The 12,794-nt window shown below is 37.5% G+C and overlaps 1 protein-coding gene across 5 annotated transcripts in view; it reads right to left on the bottom strand.

Annotated features, from left to right (window-relative positions):
- pde5ab (phosphodiesterase 5A, cGMP-specific, b) overlaps positions 1-12,794 on the bottom strand; it is a 110,126-nt gene that overhangs the window by 53,083 nt on the left and 44,249 nt on the right. For all 5 annotated transcript variants that reach the window (XM_063470286.1, XM_063470289.1, XM_063470287.1 and 2 more), the window contains 4 exons: positions 12,650-12,739; positions 11,937-12,008; positions 11,566-11,655; positions 11,327-11,464 (listed from right to left, as the gene is read on the bottom strand). In XM_063470286.1, coding sequence (XP_063326356.1) covers positions 11,327-11,464; positions 11,566-11,655; positions 11,937-12,008; positions 12,650-12,739 — 390 coding nt within the window. The remainder of the gene's footprint in view (positions 1-11,326; positions 11,465-11,565; positions 11,656-11,936; positions 12,009-12,649; positions 12,740-12,794) is intronic.

Raw genomic sequence — 12,794 nt, 5'->3', positions numbered from 1 at the left:
GAAGTCGCAGGACACCCCGCTCTTGTTTTTTCGAGCCGGGTCGTAACAGTACGCACACAAATACACTCACGCTAATGGGGTAATATGTTCTTAGGAAACAATTTCAGATTTATTTCTACTGGGGAGAGCCAAACAATACAGAACAACAACACAGTTATGGTGGTGTGCCAAATGTCAAACCCTATCACATTCATGCACCAAGCCAAACATCCACATCCACATGTACACACTATAAACATCTATTGTGCACATATTTACATGCAAAATGCTAAACACCATACAAGTGCATGAGATATATTAGATATTCTCTCTCTCTCTCTCTCTCTCTCTCTCTCTCTCTCTCTCTCTCTCACTCACACACACACACACACACACACACACACACACACACACACACAAGAGATACCATGTACTGCAGTAAAATGAAGTGAGCTAATGCAGGCTCACATCTTAAAAAGTTCCATGTTATTGTTGGTACAGTAAGTGTTTAAGAACAGCACTTTCATTTAGTAGACTTCCTACAGGAAAGCTCCTTTCCTAGACAAAATGTTATGTTAAAATCCAAAGACTTGTGTGTCCTGCTTGAAAAAGTACAGATATCTAACACTGACACATGTATACAGAGGGCTGTCTTGTAGATAAGGTTAGAAGAAGTCTCTTCTCAGAGTAAATGTTTAGTAAGAAAGGAAAGAGGTAAGAGAGAAAGGGGGATCGGTATAAAAGAATGGGAGACAGCTAGTCTGACAACTTGTGAGGTCAGGAGAGGGACAAAGACACACACACATGCCCAGAATCTATACGCAAACTTAAGCAGTGGTTTGTAAAAGGAGTCACTTCACCCAAAAACATAGAGAGCACCCGAGAGAATTGTGGGTGAAGTGGTTTTGACATATTAATCACTTGGAGATACTCTTTAACCCTTGAAATTCAGTTAATCATTGTAAGGTTATAAAGCCATTTCCAAACTATCTAAAGTCCATCATTTTACACTGTGAAAGATTATTCACAGATAGTTGCCAGTCTTTCAAGGCATCAACATCCCAGCAAAGTCACCCCAAAGTCAGTTGATGCAATGCTCAGAAAAACTGCAAAAAACAAACAAACAAACAAACCCAAAAGCTGCACCTCAGACTCTACAGGCCTCAGTTAAAATGTTAAAATTTGTGACAGTAGAATTAGAAAAACACTGAACAAGAATGGCTTGTTTGGAAGGGTTGCAAGGAGAAACCCTCTGCTTTTCAACCTTCAACATGACTGTAGTCTCACCACAATGAGACCCAAATGACCACAAACTTCAATGAACTGAAGCAATGTTATAGAGAAGATTGGACCAAAATCCCTCCCCACTGATGTGAAAGTTTTACAGAAAATTATTATTTCAAGTTAGTTCAGATTATTGCTGCTAAAAATAGTTCTACAAGCTAGTGAATCCTAGGTTAGTTTTTCACTGCTTTTGTAGCAGAAATCCAGAACCTGGTAAGTAAAAGATTATATTTTTATTATGTTCTGGTATGCAAAGCCTTTAAATTGCAAGAGGACATACTGTAGAGGTCTCAAACAAAGTGAGGGTTTGGGACCTATTGGGTAATCTCTCCCTCTGTGCAAAGTAATTTTATTATACTCCTCATAGTAAAGTCCAAGGTAGATATAGCTTTACACTATTTTCCATACAATGGTTATTCTGAAATCGTTATGACAGCTGCTTTCTTTGTCTGGATAACATTCAGAACAAGCAATCATCTTAATTGGGCTAACTGGGTTACAATAAATACCAGACAAAGTTAAGCACCAGTGTTTTGTAACCTAATACAAACCATTTCAACATTCCTAAGCCAATTAAATCAGGCCTGAACACAAACATTAAACAGTGAACCGACTGTGCAGTTGATGCTTTACAAAACCGATATGTAGAAAAACTCAACATTCAGTACAGTTATCCACTAGCCAGATGGAAAGAAATATAAAACTGATCTGTTGATGTTGGGACTGGCAATGAGATTGGAATTGCACTGCTTAGCCAAGTTGAGTGATGTAGGTAAGTGAAGATAAATTAATGCTGAAATCTATTTCCTGAAAAATATCTCTAATGAGAAATATAAGACATTGTACATGCTCGGATCCTTCCTGAAAAATAAACCCAACCCAACGGTCCACCCAACATAGTCACATTAGTTTATCAGTGGGCATTATTGTGCTGTAAAGCTGACATTTCTAACAATAACATACACTTCACGAACAGTATTTATACTAACCTGACAGTAAGAACACCAGACCTGTCAGAGTCATCATAATTTGTTGGATCGCTCATAGTTGTGGGTTGTAAACATATTGAAGTATTAGTCACATTATCTTTAAGAATAACTTGTTGTTAAGTTAAAGAGTATAAACTCTAAGTATGTGTGCCTGATACATTTTATTAGGCAAATATACACACCACGTCTAAAGTAAGCACCACAAAGGCTCTAAAGAGGTTTTTAATTAGAGAGCCATTCAAGGTATACCAGATCATACTGACAGCTTGACATTTCTGCTGCTCCGTCATCCACTTCACTATATATAAAAGTATATACATATCACAGATATCAACAAGACAATATATTCTGACATTATGGTGACAGGTCATAAGAAGAGCACATGAGCGTATCCATCATGTTGTGGCTGTTTAAAGGTTGCATTGGTACTGCCTTGACTTGAGTGTTTTAAAGTATTAATGGTTTCAGCTTTATCTAGATTTAGGCATGCACATAATGTTTATGCATTAGTACATACTGTTAAAGAGCTGTTATATTACTAAGTATGGGTTCATTTTACACACAAATAAAAAAAATTACAATTAAAAAATAAATAAAATAACTAGATATTGTAATAGTTAGAATGTTGTGCCTAAAATGTGGTTTATATTATTTTATATTATTTTTTAGCCTGTAGCTGCTAATATGTATTTTATAGAGTGAACATATCATAGATTACTACCAGATATATTTAATGATGGAAAAGCTATTCTGATGAGCCTTACATTTGCTGGACAACGTTAAGCCCCAAAAGATTCTTTTTTCAACAACAAAATTAGATGTTTTTATTTTCTCCTCTCTAAATCACCCTGAATCACAGCTTTCCTACCAAAGAATTCCTCCTCGTGGTCCCTGTGGTAACATCTCTTTCTGTCATCGTCTTTGTTGCTGTCCACTCACTCACTGCATCAACCTACAGTGACACTAGGGAAAACAGTGGTTGGAACATGTGCAGCATGATCAAAATTATTGCAATCACGTGCGATGAACTTGATTCCTTATTTCAAAGGAAACAAAGCTTTGCTTTGAAGACAGAGAACCAGGTCTCTGAGCACTTCCAGTCAGTTGCTGTCTTCATAGCTACTTTGGCGCATGAAGATGGTAGAAAGGAGGAGTCAGTCGGGAATCAATTTATGGTTCAGTCCTGTCAAGTAAGCAATTATATGGTGATCAACTGTGATTGCAAATCTGCTGCTGTCTTCCGGAGGAAGAAATTAGTGGCACAGTCTACAGTCTCGAAATGGACATTTTATTTATATTTTATTGCACTCAAAGATAAGAGTGCAATGATAAAGTTGAAAACTGTATCCAGGTGGAAACATCTGCATTATGCTGATAACACAACCTCGGCTCTTTGCAAACACCTGCACACACCTCATGCTAGCGCTAAGCTAGCCAAGAACCCAGAGTGATAAAGCTGAGTGAATGCCAACCACAGCCCAGCAGCCAGACCTGGAGTTTCAACAGGTAACAAAAAATAGTCATTACCAGTCAGGCTGGAGCCTCTGTTTCTACCTGTTTTTGTTTGTAACATAGAATCATTGTGGTGATCACTTTAAAGTCTCTTTGTGCTGTTTTTTATTTTTGCTTTGTGCTGTTGGCTTTTTTTCCATCCTTAGTTAAAACTCCCTTTCTTGCCTCAGGTTAAAAGCACTTCTTTTCTGCAATTGTTTTTAAATTTACTAGAGTAAGGTGATATTAGATCTGCTCTTTATGAATGCACCTGGCCAGTACATAAAGAAGCTGGATAATGTCTATTCAATTCTATTCAATTCACTTTTATTTACACAGTGTCAAATCACAACAACAGTCGCCTCAAGGCGCTTTATATTGTAAGTTAAAGACCCAACAATAATGCATACAGAGAAATACCCAACAGTCATATGGCCCCCTATTGAGCAAGCACTTTGGCGACAGTGGGAAGGAAAAACTCCCTTTTAACAGGAAGAACCCTCCAGCAGAACCAGGCTAAGGGAGGGGCGGGGCCATCTGCTGGTTGGAATGAGAGAAGGAAGACGGAATAAAAGACATGCTGTGGAAGAGAGCCAGAGATTAATAAGAACTATACTTGTGCTTTATGTTTTATTACTGACTGTCAAAATCATGTACATCATTGTTATGCTGCTGCTAAGCTGCCATCTCTGTTTCCAGACTTGCCTATTAATTGTTTTTGTAAATACATCTCTTTTTGGGAATGGTCATTCTTATCTGTGTGTTTATATGTGTACAAAACCGAAAACAGTACTACCTACACTCTCACAATACAGAACTGAATTAGGAAAAAACTGTTTTAAATGTGCTACCTCTTTTTCCTGGAATAATAAACAGAAGGATCTGAAATTTTCAATCAGAACAGTTCTCTTGGTCAGTGTGACTGCTTTTAATGTTGCTCTTGTAACTTCCATGACTTCCAGTCATGGAAAAACAAAGCACTGAAAACCTGTATGATTAACCAGGACCAGTGGAGGTCACTGGCCGCCAGCCCCTAATCTTTGGACCTTTGTGTGAATCTGCTGATAGTAAAACAAAAATTTCAGAGTTTGTGTGCACCCACACATTCTGATTTGAGGTCCTTGTACCTTTTGAGATGCAGAAATTCTGGAACCATGTGTATCACTCTGTTTGTCGCAGTTAACTTGCAGTGATTTCTCTCTGTGCTTGCTTTCCATGTCTGTGAGTATAAAGTCAACATTAGTGTCAGTGTTTTTTGAGCACTAAATGCCTCAAAGGTGGACAAGCCAAAACAAATCTTATTGCCCAATGAGGACTCTCACACTATGATGTCAGTGTAAGGTGACAGCATAGTGTGTACACAATCTGTACACAGTACAGACTGCTTTTAAGTTTAGCTGTTTATTAAATACTCAGTAGTATGATTGTTCCCGGGCTAGTCAAGCGACCTACTGCAAGATATAGAAAAGCTAAGAAACAATTCAAAACTTGGTAAAATACATCTAATCAACCTTTTTTGAATTAAGCCAAAATAATCTAATCTAATCCAGAACAACAGACAGCTATTCCAACTCTAACTAAATCCACAGTATTGAAGTTCTTCTGTGCTCCTGGGCAGCCCTGTTGGGCTCTGAGTTTTGGTGTGTGTGGTGGTTTTTGCTTGCCCTTGCTCTCTCTCTGTCTCGCACTCCACCACTCTCTCTTTGGTTCTCTGTTTAATCGTCTCCGGAGGTTCAGCCTTGCTGTGCCCTGTGTCCACCTTTATTGGACACACCTGGCAGCAGGCTTCTGGTCTCAGGTCACTCACCTTTCTCCCAGCATTCTTAAGGCTGTGGAAATTCTCCAGTTGATGCCATTTTGTCGTGTTATCACCTGTAATGTATTGACAGGCCACCATTTGACCATCATGATTTACCTGTTTAACATCTACCAAGGCCCTGTTTCAGTGGGAGCTGACGGCCCTACGTACGTTTAACTTCCCGAAGGAAAAGTTCTCCTTCGCCCTGGTCCTCATAGAGCCCAACATCCAGGACAAGTTCATCGTGGCAGGGGATCCCCAAAATCAGGTCCTACACCTGATTCTGATCCTTTTCCTTCTTAACATCATCATAACAAAAATGCATCCCTAGGCCTGCTTTTCCTTTTGTTTGACTTCCAAGGAGCAAAAATTACAGTGTGGGTGATTGTGAGCTGTTGACTGTAGTAAGTTGGTATTAGAGGAGTCAAGGCATAGGCTGGAGGGTACAGAACAACTATTCAATGTCTGGACCAATCACAAGAACCTAGCATACATCCAAGCAGTCAAGCGTCTCAATTCTTGTTAGGCCAGGTGGGCATTGCTCTTTACCCATTTAAATTTCAAAATAACTTACCGCCAATGTTCACAAAATGTAAAGCCAGATGCTCAATATTCCCCCAAGGATGCCTCTTCCAAGTCAGAAACTATCCTTCCACCAACGTCTGTGGTGGGAACTCTTACTTAGGAAATTGAGTGCCAAATAAGAAGTGATTAGCTCTCCAAACCATATTCTGGAAATGGACCACCTGGCCACCCTATTCTGCCTCCAAGAAGGAGAACACCACCTCTGTCGCTGCCGTCATCTATGCAGAATCACACGAGCGGCTCTCCTCTGTAAGTACAACAAAACAAGTGCCTGGACGATTAGCACCGGCTTGCTGCTCATGTCTACCGTCCTGGTCAGAAGGTGTTTGGTGGGTAACCACCCACCAAACACAATCAATTATGTGCTTAGTCCAGAAAACAATCTCAGAGTTTTGTAGGCCCTTTTGAAGTTAATTCATCGATGAATCCTGTGACTGTCCATTTAAAACTTCCTAGACACATAAAGATCCACAACTTTTTCCATGTGTCTTAGCTAAAGGCAGTCTGGTCCAGCCCTCCGTGCTTTCTTTTCAAACACCGGTAAAGCATTGACAGGTCACCATTCATCCTTCGTGAATATTCCTGTGACTAAAGCTTCTGTGACTTCTTGTATAGACAATCTCACTGTGCCTGCCCAGTCACTGAAACCCCTGTAGTTTAATACTGTGTGTTTTGCTCAGCTGCCAGCCTGCCTGCTTCCTCATGCTCATTGCTCCAAGTTTTCTTGTGTTATCTTTGGATTATCTTACAGCCCTAGGGTCTCATTCTGTGCTGCGTATTGGCAGGGACGATGGTGGCAATGTGATTACCACATATATTCGACTGATATCTACTGATATATCTATTAAAACCTTTAATTCTACATTAAAAATACAGACATAAAGATGAATGTCATGCACTAAAGGCCATTTTCTACTCATCAGAACCCTGTGCCATCTTAGTTAAGTAGCATAGTCATGTAATATTAACTCAATTTTTTTAAATAACTATTACTCATAAAAGCATAACTACAAATTAACAAGTTACACTGATGTAGTAATTTTTGATATTACAGTATAGGTCACTGCTTGCATATGTACTGTGACATCAATGCACCTGTATAGAGTTGCACTTGAGGTGCATTCAGCTTGCTCCTCACTTTCTAACAATAGGTGTCATTGCTCAGAAAAACAAATTACCACTTGACTGCTTGACAGAAATAAAAGTTGAAAAAGGAAACAAACTAACAAAAAAAAAAACTATCAAAACTTCTTACCTTCTCCAATGTTTGCACCACTATGATTAAAAAATTGATTTAAAAAAATTATTCCACTGCCTATTTTTTCTTGCTTAAGAATATTTTACATGTTTTGCCTTACTAAAAACTGAATGGTCTAGTTCAAGACAGAGGAATGGGAAAACTAACAAACCACTGTTTAATGCAGTGTTTCATTCAGCAGTGGAATCTTACCCTGGAGCACCTGGTTTGTAAAAGTTTCTTCCATCTCCCAAAATATCTCTTGTTCAAAGGTTGATCTACCACATTCCCCACTGTACTAATGTTAACATAAAGCACCTTACATAAGGCCCATATAAGCTACCTGAAGTGTCTGTCAGTAGTGTTAGCTTTGAAATTTTCTGACCATACAAGGAGCTCCATGATAGTTTAAAAAAGGTGATAAAAATAGCATGTAGGGTGTAACATGGTGTTTTGGAAGCAATACCACACCTCTAATCTTCTCAATGAATTACTGCTCTTGGATAGGTCAAGCAAAAGGACAGAGGGCCTGTTCAAATACACACAATATGAAAAGAGAGTATCCATTGCACTTCTTGAGGACAGCTTGCCTGAAAACATACACAAACAAGAAAAATAAACAAGAAGCACCCAGTGAGTGCAAACCTCTACCAAGGCTGCTCACAGCAGCTTTTACTTTTAACTAAATAGTATTGTATTCTGTATATAATGATTTTGTTTTATTTTTTAATATGTATCTTTAAAAGTTTGTAGTGCAGTAAAATAGCACATTTTGTGGTCAACTTCAAAGAAAAGCAGATGTCAGATATTTGGTCAAAGTTGACACTTATAATGTGATATTTAAAGTCCCCATATATCTGTATCATTTCCTAAATGTTGCCAATACAAACAAAGGCATTTTAAGCATAGTTCTAAATATAATATATTTTATGAAAGTTTTAACTTATTTGACCTTGAAGGAGGGGTCAGAGGCCAAATGTGACACGATATTTGAAATATTTAATTATTTATTTATATCTTTATGGTATGATATGTTGACAATACACACCACAGTTGTAAGAATCATAATTTGTAAGTTACAGGGCTCTTTGTTAATTTTGACCAATAAAAGATTTAGTTGACCTTAAAGACCTTGGTTGATGCAAGGCCAGTTTTAATGAATTGCTATAATGAACACACTGTAGAACCATACAAAGTTTTACCCGAACTCATCCAAAACTTTTAGAGCAATTCTGTTTACAGACAGAACGATGATTTGCATGCACGCATTACTAAAAACATGTTGGTGGAGGTAACAACAAAATAACCACAAAGATGGCCACAAAGATGATGACTAGAGCCTAAAACCACATATAAAATAAATATTAAAGGTTTGATTAGCACCTTTAATATTTATTAGCATATTTATTAGAATTAGCATTTTCTTTGAGGTTGACAGTGATAATTTGTGACATGGACATAGACACAATATGTTAAGGTTGCTAACTTTAACCCTTAACCAGCCAAGTAAATATCCAAAAAGTAAATATGCATGGTGCCCCTAAAGGTGTGCCAATAATCCCCTTAGAAATAGTCTCAAAGCTTGACTTAGCAACACTTCAGGTAATCAGGCATTTGTGACACCAGGTGGATATCGTTTGTTGAAGAAAAGATAAGGGAATTAGGTGAAAAAATAAAACAATCACCACACTACAAAGTAGTGCACAGACAAAATCCTGAAGAAAGGCACCAATCTGTCTGAAGATAAAAAAAAAAAAGTAAAGTAACTAATAATCCCAGGTCATGGAAGGTAATAAGAAATATTTCTAACACCAGAATGATCACAAGGAGCCAAAAAAAAAGACAATGGAGAATGCAATGCAACAGATTTCCATTTGAAAGCTTGACACTGTGAGTCTTTAAAACAAGGAAGCCAAAATAGCCAATTTTGAAATCTAACTATTTTGAAACAGCTATATCTTTAAAAAGATACAATATATATATTTCTCCTTCTTAAAATCTAATCTGACATACTGCTTGCTGGAATTAACAATTAAAATAGAATTAGGGCTGGGCCATATCATACCGTTCACAGTATAATGTTGGGCAACGACGGAGAATGAGATGGGCGAAAGCGGATCGCTGAATGAAACGGATGAACCAGAATTGGTTTGCAAAAATGCTGCAACTTCAGTGGTGTGGAACTGGTTTAGCTTTCATCCGTCAGATACAAAACAAAGCACTATTTTTGGTAGCACATGCTAGCGGGCCGTCGTTATTACCGTGTTTTTTGGAAAATACAACACACTTAAAATCAATCCTTTGATTTTTCTGAAAATCGACAGTGCCCCTTATAATCCCGTGTGCCTTATGTATGAATTCTGGTTGTGTTTACTGACCTCGAACGATTTTATGTGGTACTCGGCGCTCGAAAATTTGTCAAATGTTTCAGTACAACTTTGCTAAGGTACGAAGCCGCACCGCTTGATGGATTGTCGGAGCACTACGGCTATCGTAGTCAGGAGCGTCGCGGAGTGATACGTACTGTGCTTCAACATAATATTACCGTATTGTGTGTATAACCTCTTTTTAAGTTTTGTGGATATTATACAAAAAAAACAGCTGCTTGTTTAAGTTTTTTTTTTTGCACTAATAAAGTTGTGGAGTTGTAAAGTATTTTGTCTAGTGTCAATTATATCGTCAGTTATATCGTTATTGCAAATTTTCAAATGTATATCGTGATAAATATTTTTGGTCATATCGCTGCTCTAAATAGAATCACACTGTGCTGTTGTAAATCCTTGTTTTATAACCTTAACTTGTTTTGTCATCTACAGTTAGAGACAAAGCAGAACTAAAAATGTCCCATTATTTTAAGGAATATAGCAAACAACAAGGTAAGTTTACAATGTGTTTGTACTTGATAGTAAAGCTTATTATTTATTTAATATCTCACTATATTGTAAGTGTATTGTTCCTCCAAATCACTTCACTTCACTTTCCTGTTTGGTGCATTTGTCATTTTTTTGGAGGCTGTGTACTGTAGTTTTATGTTTGCACAGAGTGTCACTAAAAAATGTGACACAGAGTGTCATATTTTTTAGTGACACTCTGTCTTTCTTTGTGCCACTGAATTATTCATGAAATTTTTCCTGCCTTATCAGATTGTATTTCTCTCTGTCAGTAAATATAGGACATGTACTAAATTGTTTTCTAATTACCATGAAACACACTTTTTATTGCACTAAGTTTATATCATAAGAAGGCATTCTGCAGTACATCAACATGCAAATGTTAGTATTTGACTCTAGGATGACAATAATGCAGCATCAGTTCAATGTATGTCTATTTTAACTACACATAAAACCAGAAGGCAAGAGCAAAAAAAAAGTCAGAAAGCAGCACGTTTTACATGTTGATAAATCTAGACACTATGCCACTTTATGTGGGAGTTGACGGCTTTTTGGCTTTTTACTATCTCTTCTTTTTTGAAATCTCTGTGATCTAGTAACTGACACTAGAAAGATTCAAATCATTCAAACCATTAGCTCAAGTTCTAAAGTCTAACTACAGTCGGATTTTTAAAACCGATTAAAAAATCCAATATATCATCTGATATTTCTTCTTTGTCAGACACACACGACCAATATATTTGCCAGAATCTATCACACACAAAATGTCCAGTTATAATAAAAAAATGTAACCAACTAAAATAATTTACACATATTATATATGACCTGTCTACAAGATATCAATCATGTCTTGTAATGAAACACATGAACTCATTGAGGTGCTGCTTTGTTGTAAACTCACTTTAAATGACATCAAATCAAAATCTTCAAAACCATTATCGTACAAATCAAACATCCATTTAGCTAGTCAATCATATCACCTCAGTTTGCATTCTTTGAAAATAGATTTTGCACAGCAAGTACAGAACCATTAGCATGTTGCGAGCATGTGTGTTAGTGTGTGTGTGCTGACCATTGAGTCTTCGTCAGCGATGAAGACGGTACAAGCCTGGGCCTGCATGAAGGACAGGATGGTTCCTGCAATCTTTCTCAGTAAAACCTCCAGGCACTGCTGCTCCTCAAAGATCAGACTGGCCAGGTCCAGCAACACCTACAAACACACACACAGACACACACACATAAACATCATTTATGGATCTGAGCATGACTGTATGTTCACGCTAACCTTCAGAAAAACACATTCGCACCCACCTGATTGCGTCTGTTTTCCAGCTGTGACGTCTCGTACAGCTGTGCGTTGTGTAGTACGATGCCTGAAAACGCCAAATAAGCTGAGAAGTCCTGTTGGAGAGAAACAGAGCAACATCTGAGTACCAGAAAGAGAGGAAAAATAAAGGGAAAAATGTACACAAAAAGAGCAAAGAGAGGATGATATGAGTAGGGAAATATGGAGAAAGAAGGATTTTATTAAAAGATGGTTTCTTAAAATCTGATCACCAGCTATATTTTAACAGATATAAGTCATATTATCCAACACAAGTACAAAGTAACACACTTTGATGATGTCTTGCTGAAAATTCAAAGGTTTTTAAATTGAAAAAAGTGTTATTTTATGATGTAACCTTTTCATCCTGCTCAGTAAAGGCTCCACCGTCCCCGCATTTCTTGTTTATAGCCTGAGCCACTCCAACTACCTGCGATAAATTAAATTAAAATGTTAAGTGAAAACCATGTGAGCATACTTCATTCTTCATTTAAATAATCTGCTAATTAATGTTATTAAATGTTATACTAATAGGAAAACTGAAAGCTTGGTTTGGATAAGACATATCAAGGTTCTTTTTAAATGGAGAATGGGGGCACAAATCTATGTAATGTTTTAATGGCCGCAGCTAACCGCCGGAGGCTCACAAGTGCAAATCACGTGTCATGTTATAATGCATGAATTATCTTTAGCTTCTCTAAAAGATCTCTTGATGCATGCTCAATCATCGTCCAAATGCATGCTCAGTAAAGGGCTTCTCTAAAAGAATTTAAAGAATTCAAAAGAATAAAAGAATGTGCCTTTAAAAAGAATAAGTACAGTAAACTGCCAAACTGCTAAGCTGTGTGTGGAAAGTCTTATTGCTAGTACCCTGGAGAAAAAAAGAGAAAAGGTTGTCAAAAAAGAAACGCTTTCTCAAGTAGATAATTCGAGATCTCAGATTTGATTGCTGTAATAGCTAGCACATACTGGACAAGAAGCTCCACTAGAATTTAAACATCTTATCTATGTAAAGGTAAAGTAAGGTTTAAAACAAACCATAACAAATCATATTGGTCATGGGCATCTCACCTCGTCTCTGTGGTTCTTGATAGGCAGACAAAGGATACTTTGGGTTTTGTAACCTGTGATATGGTCGACCTCAGCGTTAAACCTGGGGTCCTGGGGGAACAAGAACATGCATATAACCCTTTTCAAAGAGCTGCTATCAAACATT

This window comes from Pelmatolapia mariae, linkage group LG3_W (genome assembly GCF_036321145.2).
Source record: "Pelmatolapia mariae isolate MD_Pm_ZW linkage group LG3_W, Pm_UMD_F_2, whole genome shotgun sequence".
NCBI lineage: Eukaryota > Metazoa > Chordata > Actinopteri > Cichliformes > Cichlidae > Pelmatolapia > Pelmatolapia mariae.
This window is presented reverse-complemented; position numbering and strand designations above follow the sequence as displayed.